The 25,429-nt window shown below is 42.3% G+C and overlaps 1 protein-coding gene across 6 annotated transcripts in view; it reads right to left on the bottom strand.

Moving 5' to 3' along the window:
* Positions 1–3,979, bottom strand: part of CASTOR2 (cytosolic arginine sensor for mTORC1 subunit 2) — a 127,002-nt gene extending 123,023 nt beyond the window's left edge. For 3 of the 6 annotated variants that reach the window (XM_088177198.1, XM_088177197.1, XM_088177196.1), the window contains exon 1: positions 3,565–3,979. In XM_088177198.1, coding sequence (XP_088033324.1) covers positions 3,565–3,677 — 113 coding nt within the window. In that variant the 5' untranslated portion in view covers positions 3,678–3,979. The remainder of the gene's footprint in view (positions 1–3,564) is intronic. The other 3 variants (XM_088177199.1, XM_014891626.2, XM_088177200.1) reach the window with 3 other exon arrangements.
* Positions 3,980–25,429: the final 21,450 nt, after the last annotated feature.

A 25,429-nucleotide genomic window follows, 5' to 3' on the forward strand; every position in this document is an offset into this window, starting at 1 on the left:
CTCCCAGTAGCATGAGACAGTTTAACCAAGGAAGCAGAGACACTCAGTTTTGGTGTGAGGGAAGCTGCTCATTTCGCAGCACACAGGGAGATGAAGGCGGGAGTTTTCAGAGGAGCACAGTTCTCTGCCTCAGAGAACTAGCATTTCCAGAGACACATACAAAAGAGAAACAATGCAATGGTGAAGCCACACACAGCTGTTGTATTTACATGCATAAACGCACTGCACAGCTTCTGAGTAGCTGAGAATCCTCGGCACCAAGGAACACTCAAGTCAGACACGGAGACACAATATGCCGAGCTGGGACTCACAAGGATTATGGAGCCCAACTCTTGGGTGAATGGCTTGTACAAGGCCTGAATCCCCAGCCCTGGAGCTATCAGCACCATGCCCTAACCAACACAATCAATGAAAGAATGGTGATGACAGCAACAGCAATAACATTAGACATGCAACCAAAAAAGACATGGATCACTCCTCCACTGGGGTGCCTGACAGAGCCTGCTGAAATCAGCAGGCCTGCACTGACAAAAGCAGAACACCAAGAGCACAGCCCTCAGTATAACTGCTTAGCAGTTCCACTATTATTTATTCCTAGATGACCTCTCTTAATGCAACTTTGCATAAAATACTTCATGCCTAACTTAAAGTTATGATTAATAGTATTTTTCTTCCAGCTCAGATCAGCCCACTATTTCATTCACTATTGGGCTCCTCTTTACCATGTTAGCTGCTGTCTTGCTTCTGGCCATCAGAATAGTCTCAAAATTGCTCTTCTCTCTACAAGAAAATATTGCTATTGTAACAGAAGCTAAATTAAAACACTTGTGTCATGAACAAGGGCAAGAGTGTGAGAGAGTGGCAAAAGGACAAATAAAAAGAGAGATTTGTTACTTTTCCTTCCCAAGATAATTAAGAAAAATGTTCAAGATTTAAAAAAACTGTTCCAGTCCTTTTCCCTGATGTATGACAACATGAAAGAGACCCTCCAAATCACTTCTCACAGGAGGCTATGTAAAAATCCTAGTTTCTTCCATGACTGAAGTCAGAATACTGATGATGTCATTGTCACCCCTTTGGATCACATCTGTCCTACAAATCATTATTTCTTACTGGCAGCCTTGCAGCACCAGTAAAACTCTGTTTAAGGTCTCATCAGGAAAAATGTAGGTGATGTAGTAACTAGTATCTTTGCTATCTCATCAGAAAAGGTTAGCAGGGATGTGGACCACGTCCCTCTTTCATTCCCCTGAGGGGTTCTTTGCAGATGGAGTGTGTGGGAAAGGAGATTTATCTTGCACCCCTATGAAAAGCTGTTGACTTTTGGGCATATTCACTTTTTAAAGGAGGAGGAAAGATAAACAGTGGGGTCATAAATTTATAGACTTACATCTCCCAGAGACCCTCATCTTTCTTATACACATGATGTTCATCAAAGGTCTGTGGGGAAGGGACCTTGTTTGTCACAGGGCATGCAAAAGCACAAGGAGAAAGCATTTCAGTGCTGTCAGTTGTCTCAAGAATGACACAAACAAGCTTCCCCGGCATCTCTACTGTCTGCAAAAATAACGAAATTAACAAATGGGAAATAAAGTCTCCCATGCCAACAAATCATTCCAAAAACATCTGTTGTTCCTGATCAGTGAGATTCCATGGAAGGTAAGGAAAGATTGATAATCACGGTGTATATGTTAAAAGACAACACAGCAACCAGAGACAGCACAAAACTGTCAGGTGCTGCACCCAAATGCTGGACAAGGATCAAACCCCAAAGGGGTTATCTTACTGCCCTGACCCTTTCACAGCTTACTAACATTGAAAATGTGAAATGTAATGTGGTAAAAAAGACAACAGGCCCATCCCTGAAATCTAAAAAATATAAATAAATAAATAAAAATAATAATCCCAAACAAACAGAAAAAGCCCCATGAAACTCCAGTCTATGCATGACGAGTGACAGATTAAAGACTTCATTGTTGACAATAAGAGTGACATTTTAAGCATGGGAGAGGAAGCAACACAAGACCTTCAAAAAATCAGCAGCAACTTTCAATCACAATGAAGCAACACATAAAAATAGAAGCTTAAGACTGAGGACCCTTTAATGCCTTGTGGAGTATTCAGGGACAACAGTAAACAAGGTACTGATATACTTTACACTGCAAACAATGTTAGTGGCAAGCCAAATGGGATGAGCCCCAAATCAGACTGAAATTTCAAGGCATGAAGTTTAAGATAAAGGGCTGTAATCAAATTACACCACAAATGGGTCCATTCATCTGTAAGCATTTTAACAGAGAGCATTGAATTTCAGTTTGAAATAAATTAATTTGCTTTCTATTTCTTAAATATCTATTCATTATTTTCCTATTGCCAAAGAAAATTTCCCACCTTAATAGAAGAATGAATGTGGGGAGAAAACTGAAATACTAATTATCAGGCAGGAAAAACAAGAAGAGTTGGAACTGTGTTATTTACATTCCCATTCCTCTTTCTGAATAGCGTGAAGTCAACAAACTAAGTGAAGACAGAAGAATCTGCAATTGCAATTCAAGTTGTTTTGTGCAAAAGGCCTAGCACCTTACATACATCCAATAAACTGGCCACAGTATTTTCTTTCCTCTCCCTAAATAAAAATAGTACTTCTCACAGTGCCTTCAACTATGTTTTTCTTTTCTCAGAAAGCTATCACAAACCAAATTAATTAATGCCACAATTTTTAAGCGCAAGGCACGCATTGCCCCTCGTCCTCCCCCAGTTTGGCAGCACTGGAAAAGCACCTTTTAAACTAACCCGCCTGTGGAGGACCCGCTCTTTTTACAAGCGCTGCAAGAACAAAAATCCGGGGTGGGGGGGGACCAAAAACCAGAGGGAGCGAGAGAGGAAAAAAAAAATCCTAGCACTCCTCCTCCTCCTGCTCGGGCTGCTGTTGTTGCCTTTGTTGTCCGGCGGGCGCCCCGAGCCTGCAGCCGGCCCGGCCGGGCCCCTCGGCCCCCACCTGCTCTCATTCATCCGCCGGGCGCAGCGCCGGCCGGGCAGCGGGCAGCGCACAGGGGCTGCCCTAAAGCTGCACGGGGACACCCTGAACTCCAGCGCCCATCCTCATCACCATCTCTCCGTCTCGGGATGTGCAGGTGTTGCCCTCAGCCCCAAAAACCCTGCCCTCTGGCGAGGAGGGCGTCCCCCCTCTCCCAGCAGCCCGACTTCTTGCAAGGAGGGTGCCATCACCCAGCCCAGCACTCTGCCCCTTGGCAGGAAGGACGGTGACCCCCACCCCAACACTGCCCCCTTGCAAGGAGGGGTGCCCTCCATCCCAGGACCCTGCTTTATTTATTTTTTCCTTCAGGAGGAGTGCACCAATCAGCCCACCCCCTTTCCAAGGAGGTTGCCCTGCTCACTTGCCAAGGCAGATGCCCTCCACCCCAGCCCCTCCGGGAGAAGGAGGGTGCCCTGCCAGCACCCAGTCCCTCTGTATCAGGGACGATACGCCCCCAGCACTCTGTCCCCTCGCAAGGAGGATGCCCCCACTCCCCGCCCCCAGGCTGCCCCATCCCCAGCACCTACCTCGTCTTAGAGGACAGGAAAGCAAGTTTGATTAATCCATAGGTAAACAACTGGATGCTCTCCTTGGCTATGCTGGCCACTCTGAGCCTGTGCTCTAGGATGTGCAGTTCCATCTTTTCCTCTTTCTCATTTGTAGTTCATCTATCCCTGGGGTTTATGTTGTGTTTTTGAATGGGGAGGGGGAGGGGGGGCTGTTATTGTCGGTGCCTTTTTTTTTCCTTTTTTTTTTTTTTTTTTTTTTTCCCCCTCCCCGGTTCTGTCTGTCCCTTCCCGGCTCCGGGGCGGGGCGGGAGCAGGGGATGAAGGAGCAGAGGGTGCAAAAGTTGTAGCGGCGGGGAGGCCGGCGGGGCGCGGAGCAGAGCAGCGGAGCCCGGAGTGCCGAGCAGCTGGTGCTCGCTGGAACAAACAACTTGCCACTCAAGCCCGCCCGGCGCGCCTGCGCCGCGCCCCGCCGCATGCCGGGCCTTGGAGTCCGCGCGGCCGCCGGGCCCCGCGCCGGGGCCGCTCCGCCCACAGCCCGGCCCCTCAGCCCGCCCAGCCCCTCACACTCTGCCCGGCCCCTCAGCCCGCCCAGCCCCTCACAGTCTGCCCGGCCCCATAGCCCGCCCAGCCCCTCACACTCTGCCCGGCCCCTCACAGTCTGCCCGGCCCGCCCGTCCGTCCCCTCGGCCCGCCCGGCTCCCTCAGCCCGGCCCCCACAGCCCTCCCTAGCCCCACAGCCCTCCCGGCCGCCCTCATCCAGCCCCGGCCCCTCACGGCCCGCCGGTCCTCAGCGGCAGCTCCGACCACTCGCTTAAAAAATAATAAAAAACACCAAAAAGGCATTAAAACAAGAATCAGCGCCCAGCCGGTTGGGGTGTTTGTTTTGGTTTGTTTCATTTTCTTTGCGCCTATCGGCTTGCTGGGAAATCTTTCACAACCCAAAAACTAGCAGGAAGGAGAACTTTGGAAGTTTTCATTAACAGCAGGGGAATACTCAAATCTTACCTTGTTCATTCCTTCGTGTGGCAGATGGGAAGTCCTTGTCCGTTTCTCTGTCAGCAAAAATAATGTGGAAAAAACCGTTCACTTTGAATGTGAGTGTTACAGAGGTAAAATCACGGCTGTCAAGAACGTAAACCTGGCCCTGTGTGTGCTGTAGTGCTGGAAGGGTGAGTGGCCTGTTTGTCCCCATTCTTGCCCCACAAGGAGGCTGAAGGGAGTTCGGAAGGGACGGGCCCCAAACCAGCACAGCAGCAATGGGATGCTCTGCCCCATGGCACCGACCACAGCACCAACTGTGAGCACCAAGCCCTGCGCCCACTGACACCATGCTGGCAACACAGCAGCTAAATTCAGTCTCGGGGTCTTCATTAAACACGACTTAGGCAGTAAAACCGATTCAGGTTCTGGACAAGGGTCCCTCTGACTTCAGATCACACTGATTCTGCCATGAACACACCACCAGCACCTAGTCACTATGGCTCTTTTCACCAAAAGATTTCAAATAAGCTTTATAAAGACCATCAAGAGAAACATTTCTGTTCTACACAGGGAAATTTGAGTCATGGGATGTGTCCAAGGGCCTAAGATGAGATCTTAGCCAGCCAAGCCCCACTCCCAAGTGACTCCTCTCACCTATAGAGCAAGAAGAGCTTCTGCTTAAATTACAAGTGAAATTTTTTAGAGTCTGTCTTGTTGCAGAAATCTCTTGTCTGGAGACAAGCTTCCAAAACTAGGATTTTCAAATTCTTTCTGTTCTGTTCTGTTCTGTTTATTCACATGGGATGGCAGCATTTTCCCCCTGGACATGCCTGTTCTTCCTCTGTCTGTGGCCATACTCCTAAAAGGCTGTCTCAATTCTGTTATATCTAAAAAGGAAAAACTTGAAATTAGAGGCATTCATATTGATAGTTTGTCAAAATAATTTAGAGGAAATGTAACCAACATAAAGTATCAAATTTCTACTTCATTTTTAAAAGCTAGTTTTCCTTCATGGCCTCACAGTTCAGATCACTCTAGGTGTTGCATTTTAGGAAGCTGAAGAATTTTAATCTGCTTCCACTGCAGTTGAAGGTCTTGGACTTCAAAGCTCTGAATGTGTCTGTGCCCAGCTACAAAAAATGCCTGCACCTGCATCTACAAATCACAGATACCTGTGTTCCTCGTGGGCAATGCAGACCACAGAGTCCAGAAGGAAGCAGCCAGGGATAAAATATACACACACCATCTTGGTTGCTGGGATCTTCCAGAGGAAATTGGAAAATGTAGCCTGAATAATTTCTAGGAAATGCTGCAAAACTTTCCTCTTTTAAGAGATGTTTCCATCATAATCAGGACACCATTCACCACATCAACTCTTCCCCTGCCCACTTAGAAAAAAATTTTGCCCCGCAGCAGAGCTTTCTCAACCCAGAGAGTCCAGACACTCCAGGAAGGCCACCAGGGATTATACTATTACAGAATAATTACCACAGAAAATGCTTACATGAAACAATGAGAAAGTTAGAACAGACCCAAAGGTAAAATCAGTGGGAACCTTTTGAACAAGCAACTCATCAGAGACTTTGTTCTGCCTGCAGGGAAGGAGAAAAGGAGGCCCTGAGTCAGTCATCTGTATAAAAAAAAAAAAAAAAAAAAAAAAATAATAATAATAAAAAAAAAAATATCAAGCAAACAAGCAAAAATATCCCCCCACCCCCAGCCCACAAAACAGAAAGATATTTCTTAATTTTGGGAGTTTACATCTGGTGCTCTCCAAAATTGCAATGTCTTTTCTGGGCCTCTTCAGCTGCTACAGTTTTCCAAGTCTTCCAAAGAAGGCCTAAAGGCCTTTGAACTAGAAACACTGACCTCATGGCTACTGTGAACCTTCACACAGTTGACTGTGGGGAGCATTAGGAAAATATAAAGCCCTACCAACACTCAGTAAAATTTTCTATGCATGAAAAATATGTCTAGCTCAGCACAGGCAAATTTTTCAAGAGCAGGCAACCTGGCAATTAGCCAAAACACTAATAAGAGCCCCCTCCTCCAGCAGACATTAGTATTCAAATCTCTCTCTCCCTTGTTGCCAGGTACATCTGGGAGATTCTATGCAGGGAGCAGCCTAGAATGTGTTGTTAGTATACATAACATACTATAATATTTTTTGATTACTGCAGTTTCAAGTTTTCCTTATTTTTGCAGCCTGGGAGGACTTAGCTGGCCCAGCCCAGCCACAGAGCAAGGACCTGTTGTGCAAGATGATGTAACTGCCCATTTTTACTAAAACCAAAACTCATTCCCCGCCCACGCAGCTTGCAGTGTCAGTTACCACAGCACAGGCTGGGCAGGCAGAACACAGGAATGGGGAGCTCAGACAGGAACACAGGCAGAGGAGATAGCAGCAAACAAATCTCACCAGGTTCTTTGAGTCATCTCCTGCCTGGATGGCCAGCAGAGCACCTATGAGCTGTCATAAGTAGATGAGATTTCTAAGTGCTCTGGGTCAGATACCACCTGTAACACAAAGCAGAATTTGGGGGTTGAAGCCTTGAGGGCAGACGTGGTGAGGTTTCTCCAGTAAAAAAATAGAGACTGTGCTTGGACCAAGAGGGGCTTCTCAGGTATCTTGTCTTCTGCTCATGATCACAAGGACCTTCTAACTGATGAACAGTGCAGGAGCCATCTCCTGCTTGCCCTGGAGCGTGGTTTATCTGGAAGTGAGGTCCTAAGAAGGAATGGATTATTTTATGAAAAACTTGATTTCAAGGAGATGCTCTGCATTTTTGCCTTGAACATTTCTCTCAGAGGCAACCAAGGTAGAGTTCACCAAGAGTTCTCTGGGAGACTCTGCTCTTCTGAGCAGAATTTTGTCTGAGAGCAAAATTTCTCATAAAGTACACTGAAGTTCACCACCCAAGTGTCTGCATGCAATTTGCATCGAAACCACACCGAAACACTCAACAACAATCAGCTTCAGCAAATAGAAATTGAAAATATGTAGAAATGGTTTAGGTGAAAGGAATGTAATTACACACTGTGACAAACAGTTCGTGAAGATCAGCACTACACACAGAGGAAAAATAAAGGAGAATTTCTAATCATGCAAGTCATCATGTTTTATGCAGTTACTACAAACTACAGCAGATATTTCAGTATTATTTTATTTAGATGGTGGAAATTTGTTCTTAAATCATTTGGAGGCTTTTCTGATATAATGAAAAAGCCCAAAATTACCTTATTTAGTTCTCAAAGATGAAGGTATGGTAGCCTTTTCCAGATGGAATTTAACATGCAGTATCTAACTTTTTGGCAATTAAACCTCATTTTTTAAAATAAATACGATTTAGATTAAATTATCTTTCATGATTTGTATGACATTGCACTGCTGCAAATCTAACGTTGGTAGAATTATGCTCCTCTTTCAAAAAGATCTAAAGTTCAACAGCATCTTGACCTCTGCCTAGAGCTTGTAACAGCTGCTAAGACCTAAAATAGTAGAAAATAAAAGCCTAATGTGAATGATGTAATGGCAATACCCTGGATAAATATGACCAAGGCAAGATGAATCCAGTGTCACAATTGTTTGTACTAGCATTTGCTTTTCTTCAGTAGACAGAACATAATAAGTTCTTAGCACATCTGTAGCTCTGGTGTGAAAGCAGGGTCAGAGTGCATTTCTGGGGTCCCTTTCAGACCCACTACAGAAGGGGTACAGCTCCTAAGCTGTTCAGCTCCTAAGCTGTGCTTTTGAATGCAGACTCTGTTTAAAGGTTCGAGAACTGGAGGTACCTTCAGGTCAGTTGCTGATTTTGACCAAAAGGGAAGCCACAACATTTCTTAGCAGCCTCAACCAGTTTGCTCTGAGATGGAAGTTACTAAGTAACTATAATTATCTGGGAACTCCTTGCTTAAGTTAAACAGGCCTTTCTGACCCAGGGACTGTAATGCTTCTTTAGACAAACAGGTAAACAAAGGCACAGAAAGGCAGGCAATGATCCGAGGTCACACCATTAGTTATTATCATTTTGGAAGAACAATTCATAGGCTACTGCTTGATCACGAGACCACTACAAGGTTTTCTGAGGCAGACAGACAGAATGGGTTTAGAAGTTGCTTATACTTCAGTGACAGTCAATCTCTTCAGGCAAAAAACTCAGTTCTTTAAGAACAATCCCATGTAATATATTAAAATGAAAATATAAATTTTTAAAGGGGAGGGGGGGCTTCCCAAATGATAGTTTCTGAGCTTGCTTGTGGAAAATTATTCATTTATTTAATTGAAAAGAGCGATTTATTTCAGACTAATTTCCTTCTAGCAACAAGAGACCTTTCAAAACTTGATTGCAGTTAATATGCCAGTGTATCAAAGCATTTTATTCAACTATCCAATAAGATAATGAAGACTAATTTACTGTTGAGGTACAAAGTGGGCTGAGCAGACACCTCAGGCTCCCAGGGTAGCAGGGGTGTGGATGAGTCTGTGCTGAGCATCAGCTCCTTGGAGAGGCCAAGTCCTGCAGGAGAGCTGAGGGGGCCACAGCAGTCACAGAATGTGCAGAGCCAGCTCTGCCTGTGCACAAAGCCACATTAGCCCTCACCTGACCAGCAGCAGGGAGCTCCATTAAACATTCACACACCACCTTGGAAATGGAGATTGTCCAACTCAGCAGCTTGGTCAGGGAGGACAAAATGTCACAACTCCCCCACCTATGTTCTGTGCTTTGGTGATACCTCACAGATACTGCCCTAGAAGAACAGAAAACAATGGGAGTCCCAGTACTGGTCGGGGGAAAGGAAACTTTGACACTTGTAATCAGTGTCACATAGCCTGGCTAGAAGGGAAGAAATTGCATGTACCTGTTATGTGTAGCTGGACATAGCAACTCCCAGATTCAGGACTCACCAACCACAAAGTACCTTGCCAAAATTCATTTACCATAAAATGGCAGTACCCCTCTAAGGTAAGCAATATTTACTCAACTTTAGCCTGTGAGAAGCAAAGCATAAATATTTGGTCTTGGTATTTTTATTCAATTCCTCCTTCTCTTAACTAATGTCTGGCAAAGCTTGTCCTCATCCTTGGAGATTATGTGGGTACAGCCACTCCTATGAAGCCCTCATTTTCATTCAACACCTAGAGGAGAAGTTGATCCTTGACTTTGCTGGAAACATTCAAAGCCTAGAAGGTAAAATGATTGGTAACAGAAGGAGGAAAAGTAATGCATGTGTTGCTGAACTACAACCACACGAGATAGAAGGTGGTGGTTTCTTAGCCAAGATGCTGATCCTGCTGGTTTGTTGAGCAGGTGAGCTACTTACACCTGTTTGCTGCAATAAGCAATTATAATAAGCATTATTATAAGCATTATTGAAACAGATCCAGTCCAGATCGTTATCTCTACACAATTCCAGATGAAGTTACTAAGGTCATGTCCACTTTATGAATGCTGACAATCATTGTTGATACAAAACTGAGAAAGCATGGCTTAGGATGTTGGAAAGACATCTTCACAGCTACTGGGAGGTGTTAAAGATAAGATGACCTCATCTTCTCATTTAGTTCTGATACTGAAATAAGCAGTCAAAGAAAATATCTCCCTCCCCCCCTCCCAGCCCCAGACTGCCAGCCTCCTGAAGATCAACACATCTGCAAATACATTCTGCAAACCTCAGGGAAGAAAGCCAGATTGCAGCCTGCCTTATCTCTTCTGACTGGCTGAATTATTTCAGGCCTCAAGCATCACATGACTGTACATAACATATGAATACAATAACTAACATGGCTTTTATAACAGATCAGCAGGGATCAGCAGGGTTGAACAAACACCCTTATTTGCAAAAGCACCTTCTCAGCCCATGAAGCAGGTGACCTTGTCTCCCAAGGGTTACAGTGCAGAGTTAATGATCCACAAATTAAGGATTTGAAATTTATCTACAGCTCCCCTCTTAACTGCACCATTTTGCACCAAATCAAATAAACACTGTCACTGCTCTATAGAAACCCAGTGCTGTAAGAGAGGCCGAAGTTCAGGAGGCAGTGGACAGTGCATTTTCTGCAAGAAGGAATCTGCTGGTGGGTACAAGATTTCATGAGAAAGCATAGATCAGTATCTTGTTCAATGTCCTTTGTTGTACCTCCCACAGTGGAACATAGCACAAATCTCATGTCTAGTGTGACCAGGTAGGACTGCACAGTGGCCTGAGGACTCCTAAAGACCAGTCCAATCTATAAACTATTAATATTTTCCAGAGGCAAGTTTTTACACACTGGAAAGATCTGATTGTACAGGACAGAATCCTTTATGCTGTGCTGGATCATGGGATTCGTAAGATTTATTTCTGCATGAAATACCATATGGAAAAATCCCCTTGCCTCTTGCATTCTCAATAAACTACATCCCATATCTCGATGGTGAGAAGGCCTTATTTGCTCATATATTGATAGAGTAACCTTATGTGCACAGAAGGCAGTGCACTATGCTTTCTTTACAACTGGTGTAGCTAAGTTGAGCTCACAGGGTCTTGTCACTGCCATTTGAAGACCCCCCAGAATCTGTCAGTCCATATAACCTCCAGATAAATCCTGTGGTCTTTTGACTTTGTGGGCCTGGAACACCATGCTCTTTCCTCACTAGGGAGTTTTTGGCTGTGGCAGTGCATTTACTGCTGTTGAAGCTGGCTTTAGAAGTTGCAGCCTGCCCTAATAGATTAATTCCTACACATTTGCTGTGCTAGTCAAAGCTTTTGTCTGGCCACAGCACAGACAAGGGAGCTCCTGTGGTGGAAGTTCAACAAAGAAGAGGAAACTGAATGTTTTAAATCCACTCTATGGCCTGGTCTCCTTAAGAGAAGCTGAGGCAAGCAGGTAGGAATCACAGTTAGGCAAGGTGGCTTTGCTCAGACAAAGTAGAGCCTGTTGGTCATTTTTCTGTAAAAGACAGCAAGCCTGAGCCAGCATGTCCAGGTCTCTCTTGGCAGAAGTTCTAACAGGGAAGCAACCTAGTCTGTCTAACCACCTCCATTTCCTGCAGCACTTTATCAACATCCATTCACTCCTGTTTGTCTTCTCCAGCAGAGTCTTTTTAAGATGATTGCTTTGATAAAGTGAGCACTCCTGCAGGGATTTAGAAGATAAAGCCCAGTTGTTCTCATAGTTTCTAACATGGGGTCTTCCTTTAAATATCTCAACCCTTTTGATTCTATACAACAAATTCCAGCAAATACTTGAAAATACTCTCCTCCTCTTGCCTCTCATACCAGCATTAAGTTTTTAAACCATTGTTATCCCTTGAAAACAGTCTACAGCAGCGTGCAGAACTGTTCTCATGCACTTCATGAAGTTTAATAGTAGACACAGACTAAGACCAAAATGAAGGGTATACTAAAGAGACATGAAACAACTAAACAATTGGAAATGTACACACATTTGCTTACACAAGACCTGCTTCTGCAACACTCGGGAATCATGTATGATAGTTTCAGGTTCCAGTTTGCAAATTCAAGAATCTTAGAAATGCCATATCTATCCACAGGATATTTCTGCAGAGAACTAGAAATGTGTTTTCACATCATCAGATTGTGTGTTCCACCATGGTGGCATAGGAATACTTTATGCTTGGATAATACACTGTATTAGTAGGTTCATAGATTCTGCAAGGGAGGAGTTGATGAAACAAATTCAGCAATGAACATAATGAGCTGTAGAACTGGACCATCTTGCCTTGAATCCTGTTTCACACAGTAACTAATGGCAGAATGTAAGAATAGAACATTTTTGTAGCCCCTTCTGCTGCACCCAGTCTAGAGTCTAACATGTAGAAAAGCTCACATTCTTCTAAACGACTCAGTCTTTATTTTATGAGCAAAATTTTAGTAGTAATAATCTGAGTGCCCTGAAGAATTAAAGCTGAATTGAAGAACAAAGTCTGTTAGACAGCAGAGAAAAAACACTGAAATGTTTTAAAATGGAACATTAAAACACTGAAAACAGTCTAAAGAAATGGGACAGCGAGACACAGGGAAGCAAGTGAAAGGATGCAGAGTCAACTACATTTATCTGTGTAGAAAGTTTGATTTATAAGAAACAGTTCACTGCTAGGTTAAATCATGGCCACAATAAAAAACTACTGCAACAACATGAAGAATCCCAGCTTTAGAGATCAAAGGAGAAATTCAGGCACACTGTTGTATAATATGGTCACACATATCCCCTTTACAGCTGTTTTCTCATCTCCTGTTATAACTACCCATATCTTTGTCCTGGGAGCTGAGGGCCTTGACTAGTGCTTATAAAGCTGCCTGGTTTCAAGGTCCCATTGCTGCCTGGATCAGCCAGCATGTAACACACTTCTTTACACTCAGAGTCACTTCTCAAATCTCAGTTTTGATTACTTCAAGGCTGTGTTTCACGCTATGCTGTTACTTATTTTAATGAACTCTGCCTGCTCTATCATTTGGTTCAAACTAGGAGATCTTTGGAGATGTTGTGTTGTACTCAAATACAGGATGACACAGCAAAGTAACCTAAATGGAATGAGGCCAAACAACATGTAATCATGTCTAACAAGGAGGGAGGGGAGAAAGTGCAGAGGGGGATGGGTGGGGAGAAGTGAGATGCAGTAAATACTGTGTGAAGAGAACCCATGCTTCTTACTTTACATGAGGCCTGGCAAATAAACAGGACAGCTCTGGCTGAAGAGAAGGGTCTGGCAATCAGGTGGATGCACAGTGAAAGTAATTTACTGCATTGGAAACGGATTTTTTTTCTCGTTGACAGTTTTCACAAGGGGGAAAACATAGTTCTAGAGAAAAACCTCTGCAAGAAATGGTTCTCTTTAGTTTCTTTCTTTTTTTTTTTTTTTTTGCATTGCTGTTCATGACTTGCAGACAGCAGAAAAAGGAAAAAAAATACTACAGAGTTACACCAAGAAGAGAGTCTCTAGACAGCTACCTGTTTCCTAATGTTTCCTAATCTGCTTGTTACCTGACAACTAAGCCTTCTCAGTTCTTTGCATTAACTAGAGTCTTCTTTATCTCTCTTCCCATAAAACTCACATTAATTTCTTACACTTTAAGTGGAGTGAGTAGGCAGTGATTTTATGATATGCTTCTTGGGCAGAGCTAGAAATGGGATAAACTTCTGAGGCAGAAATAACACAAAATTAATTTCCATGTTTGCAGAACAAATAGATGAATTGGAGGGAAGGCGATATGGTCACAAGAATATTTCACTGCCTAGGATAAATAACAGAAAGGTGTCTGCACTGGAGTAATTTGTCCCAAGGGGAAATGATAGTGGAATAAACACTACACAGTATTTGTTTAACTCAGGAATGTGTAAAGAGAAAGAAGAGCAGGAGATGATGAAGCCTAAGGAAGAGCTAAAGTCTAAGTTTTCACCCCTTCCTTATAACAAGCCACAGTCATGGAAACACTATCTTGTTCTCCGAATTCTTGGACATGAACCTCTAACTAAGCATACCAGAACTCCCCCTACTGAGGAGCCATCACAACCACAACTAAATACTTGGGGAATTTCTTTGGCAAAAGACTTCTCAGTTGGAAAGTGCTGATTTGTTGAAAACAAAGCTTTCTGTGGAAAACTGTCATATTCAACAAAATATTAGCTGGAAGATGTTCCTCTGCTCACAGAGCAATTGCTTGGCAAGACCAGGCAGATCCAGCATCCCTTCTGGGGACCTTTTGCTCCAGCCACACACTGCATGGACAGGCAGACAAACCCAACCCAGAAAGGGCAGCCTCTTTAGTGAGAAGGCCAGATTTAGAAGAAGTGTTTGAACTTGGCCCTTCCCACTGGACTACGACTATATGGGAAGGGAATTGGCTCCTATTGCAGTCTCTCCAAAAGGTAGGCTGAGGCACCTCATTCTTCTTTTTCAAGAGAACAAAAAGACAAAATCATCAAGCTTTTCATAAAACAGCACTCTGTTTTCAGTCTCTAGTTTTAACACAAACGATATCATTTCACTCACACTAGGGATTGATAATTATTTTGGCTAAAGAAAACTAAACAAGGGCAAGGTCTTGCAAACCTTGTGACATTTAGAAAGATTAAGAATAAGACTCAGAATGAAGGAAACTCTCCATTGCTCTTTACCCCCCCAGCCTGACACTGGATCTCCTGTATTGTCAGCACCATTTCAACAAATCAGTGGAACAGGGTGCAAGCTGAGCTTCTCTCTAGGGAAACAGTGTTTTCTGATGATGTTTAAGAGCCCTAAAAGTCTGTCTAAAAGTGCCAGATACTCCTTTTAAATGATGTTGCTACAGTAAGATTTTGTTTCCAATAATATAACTGCAGGATATTTTTCTTTTAAACTCAGAGGGAAGACAGAAAGGTTCTTTCTGGTTCTTGAATCTTTCTATGCTATCAGAAGCAACTGCATTGTTTAAATCTTTCCCCAAAGATTTCAAACCTCGTCTATGCCAAGGCTTTTAAAACACAGCTCTTAGTGTTTTAAACACAATTCTTAGTGAGCTCAGCCTGGCTGTGTGCTCATGGCTGCATGGGAGCTGCTGCTGTTGGGGCCCAGGGCTGAGGAGCTCAGTGCTTGCACTGTGGTGCCTCTGCTCAAGGCAGGTAATGCATGTTTCACTGTAGTTATCCTGAGTCTGAAAAAAACTGTGCCTCCCCCTGATTCTGTATTTCCAAGGCAGCATCCCTCAAGTCCCTACCAAACTTAGACAAAAAACAAATGAAAGAATTACCTTTTGTTTATATATATATATATATATATAGGCTACCAAAAACCACGCAATTTAAAAATATTTTTGGTTGATTTTGCCATGGAAGCAGGGTATACACAAAGTCTTACAGACACTACTTGCTGGAACACAGCTGAGTGTAAATTAATTGAGATTCCAAGCAACAAGGAATGCCTGTCCACAAAATAGCCACAGCCACCTTGACCCAAGTCTGCAGTTAGGATTAAGAGCTGAACCACAGTCATTTCAAACACTATGACATTATCTCACCTTAAGTGCTTTTGCTGGTCCAAAATAAAGTTTATTTGTGGATTGGTATTTTGTGTCTGACATTTTTATGTACCTCATTTTCTGTTGTGGCAATGACTATTGTGGCAACAAGTGATAATGCCTTGTACTTCAGAGTTTGCTGATGTACAAGCCACTCCAGAAGCAATTGCCCAGGGAGAAAGCAGCAATGAGCTGTGCAGTGTCCATATAGAGAGCATTGAGAAGAGTTAGAGCATGCTGCTGTGCCACCAATCCTCTCAGCAATTAGAAAAAGAAAGGTTGGCAGACACACTTGGTCCCCAGTGGTGTTTCCCATCAGGTTTTTGAGCTGTAAAACTCGAGGGTAGAAAAAGCAAAAAAAAAAAATCAAGAGCCACTTGGGGAGAAGAAGGGGCTATTTGCCAAAGCATGGTTCAATGGGAATCTGCTGTGGCCAAAAGAGAAAGTCATACACAGATTGGCCCCATGTCACAGTGTCCATCAGCATGGTGACTTCCAGCATCCACATGACCACTTCTGACTGACAAGGTGACCATGATTCCATCAGCAATGTGTACACACCATGTTTGGTACTCTCATAGATGTAAAAGGTATATGTATAAAGGGAATAGCAAACCTATCACCCTAAATAGCATAAAGAGATTATTTTTCTAAAATATAGATGCTAAATGTCACTTAGATGTCAATCAGTGATTTTTAATATTTTTTTTTGTTGCTTCACAAGACTTTTTCATGCAAATGCTAAGTGTTCCAATTGCTTAGATAATCCAATCTAAATATGTATAGACTTTGTAGGAAATGATGGCTTGGTTACAGCTTTTGACTAATGGTAGGAGAAAGATCCATAATATAATCTTGTAAGACTTGACTCAGTCTGAATTCGAAATCAGATTTTGGCACACTTTTCATCTCTGTATTTAGACTCCTTGACACAGATTTACATCCTTTTAAATCTGTTTCTTCCCAACTTTCAGTCTAAACATTTCCTTGGATACACAAAAATATCCACGACAAATTAAAATACATGCATCGACTAGCTGATCACAGAAAACTTCATCTGGTAGGCAAGAAGAATATTCCTATTACACTGCTGTTGATGAATCCAGAAGCAAAGATTCTTTATGAGAAAGATACGTTGCTAGCAGTGTGGGCTTGCCAGAAGCTCAAATTCTGTGAACATAAACGGCTTGATACTGAGGAGAAAGAGTTTAGGCCACTGTTGGAAAGCTAGAGTGTTGTTTTTTTTCTTTTTATCACTCAAAAGAAAAAAAAAAGAACTTCTAGTCAGGTGTCTTTGCTGTAAGTTATAAGAAATTATTAGAAGGAATTTTTCTTAGTTTGGTTTTGGTTGGTTTGTTTTTGTTTGTTGGTTGGTCTTTTGGGTTTCTCTTTTATATGGAATCTATCTGGAGAGAACAGCATTGATAAAGTGTTGAAAAAACAGAATGCAGGCTGCCTCCCATAGTCTGTATATTACATCTGCTTTTATCTGCTCCAGCAGCAAGAGGAACATTCAGGCAGCCAGGATAATATCACTGTCACTTCCATGGTATTGTCACTTTTGTGCAAGTCCCTCTTTGAAAGGAGGTACAACTCCACCAGACTTCACAGGATGGCTCCAGGTTACACCAGCTCTGATTTTCAGGCTTGTTCTCCAACTACCAGTCTGCTGTGTGGAAACAGTGATAAGAGATTGAAAGAAAAGACCAATGGTTCTCTGTAGTCATTTCAGGTTTTCTTGTACTGTGCTTTTCCAATTTACAGATGACTTGCTTATTAACCCAGTTTGCCCTTCTGGAATCACAAATAACCGAGGTGCTGTTTCCTGCTCTGCTGATCTACCACTGTGTGCAAAAGCTGCCTCTGCAATCAGATGACAAAACCAGATTTACTGCAGAGTAGCAGCAAGCAATCCTTAGTATTGACCCTGCAATCTTTACCAAACTGGAATTCCCATGGAATTTTGATTGAGGTGTGCAGAATTCACCTTTAAAGTTCATACAAGAACAGAAACATAGCAAGGACAAACATGAGTGGGGACCCCCACAGTCCTGAGAAAGGTATAATGTAACATCATTTACTAATGCAAGGATATCGGGAATTAAAGTCCTTCTACAAGGAGCAGAAATTAACTATTATTTGGTTCTGTTCATTTATTTTCAACTATGTATTTCCCCATGCCTTTATTATTTTAAAATATAAAGAGAAACACTCTTCCAAGCCTATATGAATGTGATATTTAAAAAATATTTTCCCCATGTAAATTAGAACAAAAATATCAGCTTCATTGTTTCATTGTGACTATTAATTTTGTCTTTTTTTTTTAGTTTAAGCTCCCATTTATGTGTTTCAAATACTACAAATTATAAAAGAATTGTTCAAAGCAGATGTTTCAATGTCAAAACGTTTCCTGTAAAAATCATTGTAAAAGAAAAAATGTGATAGGATAGGATGTGATAGGCTCAGAACAAGCCTTCTCCCAAAAAAAAAAAAGTTAGATTTGAATGAATTATCATTTTACAACACAGACACTTTGATAAGAAATTTGTGATTAATTTCTTTCAATAACCTCTCAAGAAGGAAAATCCTTTGACTATCTATAAGCCTGGAATTACTATGCAAGTGTGCTGAAGAGTGCTAGAGGCAGGAGACAGGTATGTACTCAAAGCCACCTGGGTACTTCTCCTTCGTGACTCACTCTGGAAACCTCAAAGGAAGCACAGAGAGTGTTCCTCTCCAAGTGACAATAGGACAATGCAATCCCCATGCTCTTGACAAATCAGGTCAGAACAAAGTAGGCTGCTTCATTTTCCCTTGTCACTCCAATATCCTTTTGCGTGCTCTTCAACAAGGAAGACAAGGAGAGTACATTAAGTGGCTTTCTCCATTCCACATTATCCTGTTCTGCATCTCTGTTGAAGATACATGCTGATGAGTTAAATTCTTTCCTTAGAGCATGCCTGTTATGAAGTTGTGTTCTCCAAGAATAGGAGCAGGAAGCACGTTCTGAATCTTGAGATTCTACTCATCAATGGAGTATGCTGCCATTATAGCACTAAGCTGCCACAAAAATAATACCTTAATTACATTTTCATGATGAGAAGTTTCCACTAAAACTGATTCAGTAGTGCATTATACTACTTTCTGTGCTTATACCAATGACTTGGAAAATTGTAAATTTTTGTGTAAGAGAATAAGCCAGATCTAATTGCAATGTCCAAGTGCCAGCCCTGCATTTTAGTTTCTTCCCTCACTATCCCTGAAAATTTCAAATCCATAACCAATGCCCAAATGTAAGACTTATTATTCCCTCCTGCACTTATAGGTTTGGTCTCCAAGCAGGTGGATAAAAGTCTCTCTACGTGGCTTAAGCCCTCTCTCTCAGTACAGGCTTGTGGAATTTTATCATTTCTCATACAGCAGCAAATGATGTTGAAAAGGCTTCGCAGAATACAGATGCCATCAAAAAAATGGTAGAGAAAGGAAAAAAACCATACTGGTAACAACTATGATTATGAAATTCCAAAACTTTGCTGGATGAAAAATTATGTAGGCTCCAAAGGGTCACATTTACAGTTCATTCCTGAAGAGGTCTGACTTGGTTTGAAAGAAACTTGTCTGTCAAGGAAAGGGGGAACCTCCCTTGGAATAGAAAATATGACCCCCTTCCCTCAGAATTGTATAACTTTGAAATTAAGGAGCTTTCAGGCAAAGATATGGGAAAAGGGCTACATATTATACTCTGCTGTTCATTAAAAAGAGAAGAGAATCAAAGCCTGCATGACTCCATGAAATGAACAGATCAGACACAAGGCCACAGATAATAGCAGGAATAGTTACTTCCATGATCTGCTGTGTTTTGCCTTAGAAAGCATGTTAGGAATATAATTAAGGAAATGCTACCTGCCCACTCCTATTGAATGTGTAAGTTTAGGATTTCTTAGGGACAGGCCTTAAAGACTATAGTTTCTATAAAGGAGCAATGGAAAATCAGTTATTTAATTTCTTCAACCACAGTAAAATAAATTACTAACACCACTCAATTTGGAACAGGTCAGATTCTCCCCTCTGTTTTATTGGGCAAAAATACAACCCCAAAAAACTAAACAAAACCCAACTTGTGGTGATTTCTACAAAGAGAACAAGATACTGCTGAAGTGAAAAGCATGTGTTTTCCTGCATAACAATGCAGGTATTTTCTACTAATGTTGATGCAAATGACTGGTGTGGGTCAAGCATAGCTTTCCATGAAGCATGTCTGTTTTGGAAAGGTGTGAGTAGAGATGTGGATGGATCAGCAGAGATGCTGTGCAAGGTAAACTCTCAGCCTTGTTCTAACAGCAGCAGAGGAAGGCTTCAGTGAGAGTAAGAATCACATGTTTGGTGTCCTTTTGGCATTAATATTTATGCTCAAACATCTTTCTTTCGAGACAGATGTCAGCATTTGCCTGCAGAGGGTCATGGTAGGTTTTCTCCCAGCCCAGCTGGATCTGCTGGATACTCACAGGTAGTTAACAAAAAGATAAGGCAGCACTGGAGCCCAATAAATCCAAGACCATTTACCAATCACTCATTCCATTGCTTCCAATCTTGCCTCTCCTCTCATTTGCCTGGGGCCTCAGGCTCATTTCATCAAATACTGAAAGATAATCTAGATCAAGAAGAAGGGAGTTAATTCTATTGCTGAAAAGACCATACAAGTAAAAACATCACACACAAAGAAACACAGCTAACTAGAAAACTGAAGAACAAATACCCTTCCTTTCCCTTCCTGCAGAAAGCATAAATCCCACACGTGCTCTATCAACAACCAACCAACATTGACCAAAGCCAGTGTTCCCAGGGAAACGTTTTGCTCCAGGCACTGCCATCCGAGTTTATATCCCTATCTGTGCAGTCCATTTCACCTGATTGCAAAGGGTAATATTATCTTTGTAAGTGATGGACTCAAGGTCTGGGCAAATGCAGTATCTGGCTTCAAAAATTCCTCTGCCGAGATTATATAATCCACAAATGTGAAAACAAAATACACGTCCCATTAACCTCCTGAAAGCTATATTTAGAAGGAAATACAGAATTCTGGCATCGTATTTATGATGCTGGCTAAATCTACTGGGCACTCTCAAGGCCAAGTTATAATCCTGGGACCAATATTTAGCTCCCAGAGCACAAACTACAAAGTTGTAGCCAGGCAAGCTCACATAACCAGCAGCAAAAGAGGAAATGCAGCAGCAGTACTGCCAGTACTTTGCAGAGGATTGAGAAGGTCAGTGTTCCACAGATATACTCTACATACAGACGTGTGTGTATGCACTTGCAAGGAGTTTGTTCCCTCTCCTGGTGTGCTGCATGTTGTTTTGTACATACAGCCTTCTGTTTTCTCATGGCCAGCCTTAAGGAAGTACCATTGGAACAAGCTCCCTGGACCTGTGTGAAATTGTTCGACTTGTCCATATTCTACTTTTTCAAGCTTTGACACACGTTTCACTTCCAGAAAAAAAACAAACAACAAAGGGGGCTAAGACATAGGGGACTGATTTGGACCCCTATTTTAGTTGTCAGCACACTGTTAATGCCTCTATCTGATGCTGCAAAGACTTGTTTCTATCACTTTCTACAAGAAAAGCAATAGTTTAGTTGGCATGAGATTCCCTATGTCACTGATAATTTCATAGTACTGGAATCAGGTAGACTTTCTCTGTTTCATCTCTATTCAGTTGTTTGCTTTGTAATCAGTCTATTTTTAAAATCAGAATCATTTCTCATGGATATTTGGCTGCGTCTGAGTGCAGTACATGAATTAACCTTCAAATGTGCAAATGTAACAGCCTGCAATGATTGCAGTCATCTTTCATTACAGACCCTTTTACACAAATAGGCTTTTTCCACATAGGATAAGCTTCCCCAAAATTAGCAAAACCAATACCACAGGTATCAAAGGAAGGAGACACCAGAGGCAGAAACCATGGATGATGGAGAGCCCCATCTCTCAGCCCAAGGCCAGGGACAATGTAACCATCCTCACTGTCCTCCCTTGAGCCCTGCCAGGAATGTCATCTCTGTGCTGGCCCCAGAGCAGATGCACATCACCCCTTAGCACCTGGGCTTGAGCTGGCATTACAAAAGGCTTCCTTTCCAGCTGTGGCTCAGGACTCTGCACACAAGTGGCTCTCCTGCCATTCCAAAGGATTGGCAGAGGCATCTGGCCAAGAAGTGATACATACAACTAAGAGAGGTGATACCCAAAACTATGGCAGCAATAGTCATCTGCTTTCCTCTACAAGAGTGTTTAAGCATGTGCTCACTATTCTTAAAGCCTTCCTGATATTAGAGGGACACAGCACGTGCTTGAAGAGTGCCAAACACATGAATTGAATCACCTGCCTAAGGTGGTCAGATGAACTGCAGCCTCCAGAAACTGGAGAGCTATTTTAGAAGGTGGCCATGAAAGGCAAGTATTTTCCAGAAGGCTAACATAACCCCCTCTAAAATAGGATGCTTGGGGTCAGTGTAAATGCACCATAAACCCTGGATTTACTGGAATAATATTCCATTAGAAATCAGGGTGTATGTGCAGCAAAGGAAATATGGCAAAATGGTTTGTAGAATTTAAATAATATTTTCTGTTATCTAATACAAAATACTTTTAGATTTCATGCTTCATCACAATTTTGACTTTTTGTTTTAATGTGATTACAGCATTCTCACTGTTTGGGAAAGAGGACTCATAGCATATTTTAATTGGTACTTAGGCATACATTTTGGTTTTGATTCTTTCCCCAACATGCAATAGAAATACATATTAAAGTCTCAAAATAGGTGATGAAATCTCCTGCATGGCAGTTAACTGCTTTAGAGACAGTTTCATCAACATATTCTCCAATAAACTGATTAACATATTTTTGAAAAGGCAAAAACTGTTTCCTCTCTGGAATCTGGGAAAGGAGTTCTGTTCTGCTACCTAAATGTACTAAAGTGATGGAACACTGCTATCTCAGCTTCTAGAAATTCAAATAGCATAGCCATATTCTCTGGTGGGCCTGTCTCCAGTTTGTTTTTATTTCGTTTAAAACAGAAAGCTGGAATTTGTTCTAGTTTACACAAACTGTAGTAGATTCTCAGATAGATGTTCTCTTCAGGACAAGAGTAAAGAAGTTTATTCAGGGACTATCCCAGAATTATCAGCCAGACACATCACTGCCTGTGAACCCATCTCAGACTCAGGCATAGCTCCAGAAGCCTGAGACTATTTTTGCCGTCTGCAATGCTTGTCATACACTGGCAGCTGAGAAGTGCCTGCTCTGCTGCTTCCTCCACTGGAGGTTTGGAAGCAATACAGAGAGAACAGAAGGAAGCACTAAGAACATTTTGTATTCTTGTGTTTGTGCTATGCAGAATAACAGGCTGGTTGGTGGCTTGCTTCAGGCACCTGGAAAGCAATTACCCCTGAGCTAGGACAGGTTCTCACACCTCTGTGGGGAGATCATCCTTGTATTGATAGACTGACAGTGACTGCTGGCACTACAAAGAACAGGCTACACAGCCAACTTCTGCTGAACTAGCAATTTTTTCTAAGCTTACAAATAACAATATCAGCAGGCATTTCTGAAAGGGTTCATGAGCCTCAGTGATACTAAAATATTTTGTTACACTGACCTTGGGGCTTGTAGTGCCACCCACGTTTAACTGGATATCCCTTAACAGACTGAATTAAAAGGGAAAACAAACAATTTCTCCTGTAACATGCCAAACAGCAAGAGGACAGATTGCTTATTGACTTTACTTTGTTCTTTGTCTTTCAAAACACAGGAACATGTCATGTGTGTCTGTCCCATTGCTTTGTACCTTGTTTAAGCAGGGGCTGCCCTGACACCCTCTTTCTGGTGCTCAGAACAGTCAACAGCAAAGCAGATCATGAGGTTCCATAGCCCAAATCTGCTATTCCTGACCACCCACAGCAAAACTTTATTGGGAGTATGCTCATTTGCCCTCCACTTGGCTGAATAACTTCTTATTCTAAAAAAAAAAAAATTAACAAGCTAAATACTCAGACAACCTAATATCTTAGCAAATGATACTAAATACATTGTTTCCAGTCCATAAACTGAAGCTTAAGCATAGCAAACGAAGCTCAAGATTTTAAGTTCAGCATTTTGTGCAAGGAACTGCACAGAAAAGAGAAAAACATTGTATTCCCAAGGCTCTCCCTCTCCAACAGGGTATTACAAGAAAATAGCACCCCATTTTCAGTGTAAGAATCAGCTGCCCTTTCAAAGACTGCAATGACCAGCTTGATTTCTGTCCAAAAATGGACACCTGGCACTGGGCACCATCATTTTTGCCCAGGAGTGGCTGCAGGGATGGCTTTAGGGTTGCTGAATAAATTAGGCTGTTGGCTGGCTAAACAGACTAATGCCACTTCCTTGGCTTTGACAGGGCTGCTGACTGATGCTGACTGCTAGACATGCTGCTTTGCAAAACAGAGCTGCAAGAGACTTTTTGCTTTTGGCTCAAGGCCATGGATGTGAAGATTTTGATGGGATGTGTTGACCATTCTCAATCTATTCACGGCAGCACTCAGGCACTGAGAGACAGCATGAGTAAATTACAGGTTGATGACAGCTTAGATTGGTTGGGACAGCTCTTAGGAGATTAAGGGTTTAGTGGCTGGGTAAGGAACTTGAAGTAGCCGTTTATGCTTTGCATGTTATTCTGTACATACATGTTGTAGTGCCTTGTGTTTTGCAATGCTTACAGAGACTGATTGATAAAATCAATAAAGAAAATTTTATTGGAACACAAGGAAGGGGGAGATGTGGGAAAACAAATGGGAGACGGAACAGAGAGCACAGCAGAAAAAGACATTATAGCCTTGGAACAGAAAGTTGTAGATACGAAAAAGTACAGCATATGCAGCTAGGGAGGTCTTTGAAATGATGTGGTTTTGTGAGGCTGCCAAGTAATGCAAACAATAGTCTATCTGTAGTGAGAAATTTTTGCTAGAAGCTGTAGCCCTGGAACTGTAACAGTATATAAGGCTGAACTGTGAGAACAATAAATGACTTCAATACCCTGTACTTCTATGCTCGGACTTCAAATGCTCTGCCTTTAATAAATGACTTCAACTTTTACTTCTTTGTGCTCAGGCTTTGGCTTTTTGCTTGGATTACTTCTTGCATCCCTTGCTTTGGAGTCCTGTCTCTCAGTCACCAGCACTTATCTGCTAGTGCTTCCTCCTCCTTATCAAGTGCTTACAGACAAAAATAATATCATAGGGAAGCTGCTGCTTGTGCTGCATCAGAAAGCAAAAAGCAGCATGGACGTGTAGAAACACAACTCAACCAAACCCAGCTCCAGGTCCTCATCTGCTTGTATGATAGTAAAGCAGATAATCAATATCTCCTGGATATATCAAGAACCAGCTGGGAATACACTTACCTAAATATTCACATTTAAATTGTTCTCCTGCCAGAATACACACCTACGGAAGACTTGATTAGCTCCCATTCCAAAAAGGGCAATACAGTCTTTCAATACCTTTTCAGTTAACAAGGACAGGTTACAAAAATACTTTAAACAATATTCAACCATAAGATGTTGCTTCTCTTTCTCCAATTTGTAGACCATACTTGTAAAAAAAGAGCTCACACATCACTTAGAAAGGGAAATGGTCCCCAGAGTGGTGATAACTCAAAAACCACAATCTGCACATGCAACTTCAACCACAATTCAACGTGTGACCACCTAAAATCTCAGAAACAGCACGCATAGAAAGTCAGTGTATTGGGTTTGCATGGCTGGGCTTTGGTGGCAGGGGAGCTACAGGGGTGGCTTCTGTGAGAAGCTGCTGGAAGCTTCCCCATGGCCAACAGCCAATGCCATCACCTTGGCCTGCCACTGGCCA

This window comes from Sturnus vulgaris, chromosome 21 (assembly GCF_052056855.1).
Source record: "Sturnus vulgaris isolate bStuVul1 chromosome 21, bStuVul1.hap1, whole genome shotgun sequence".
Lineage (NCBI taxonomy): Eukaryota > Metazoa > Chordata > Aves > Passeriformes > Sturnidae > Sturnus > Sturnus vulgaris.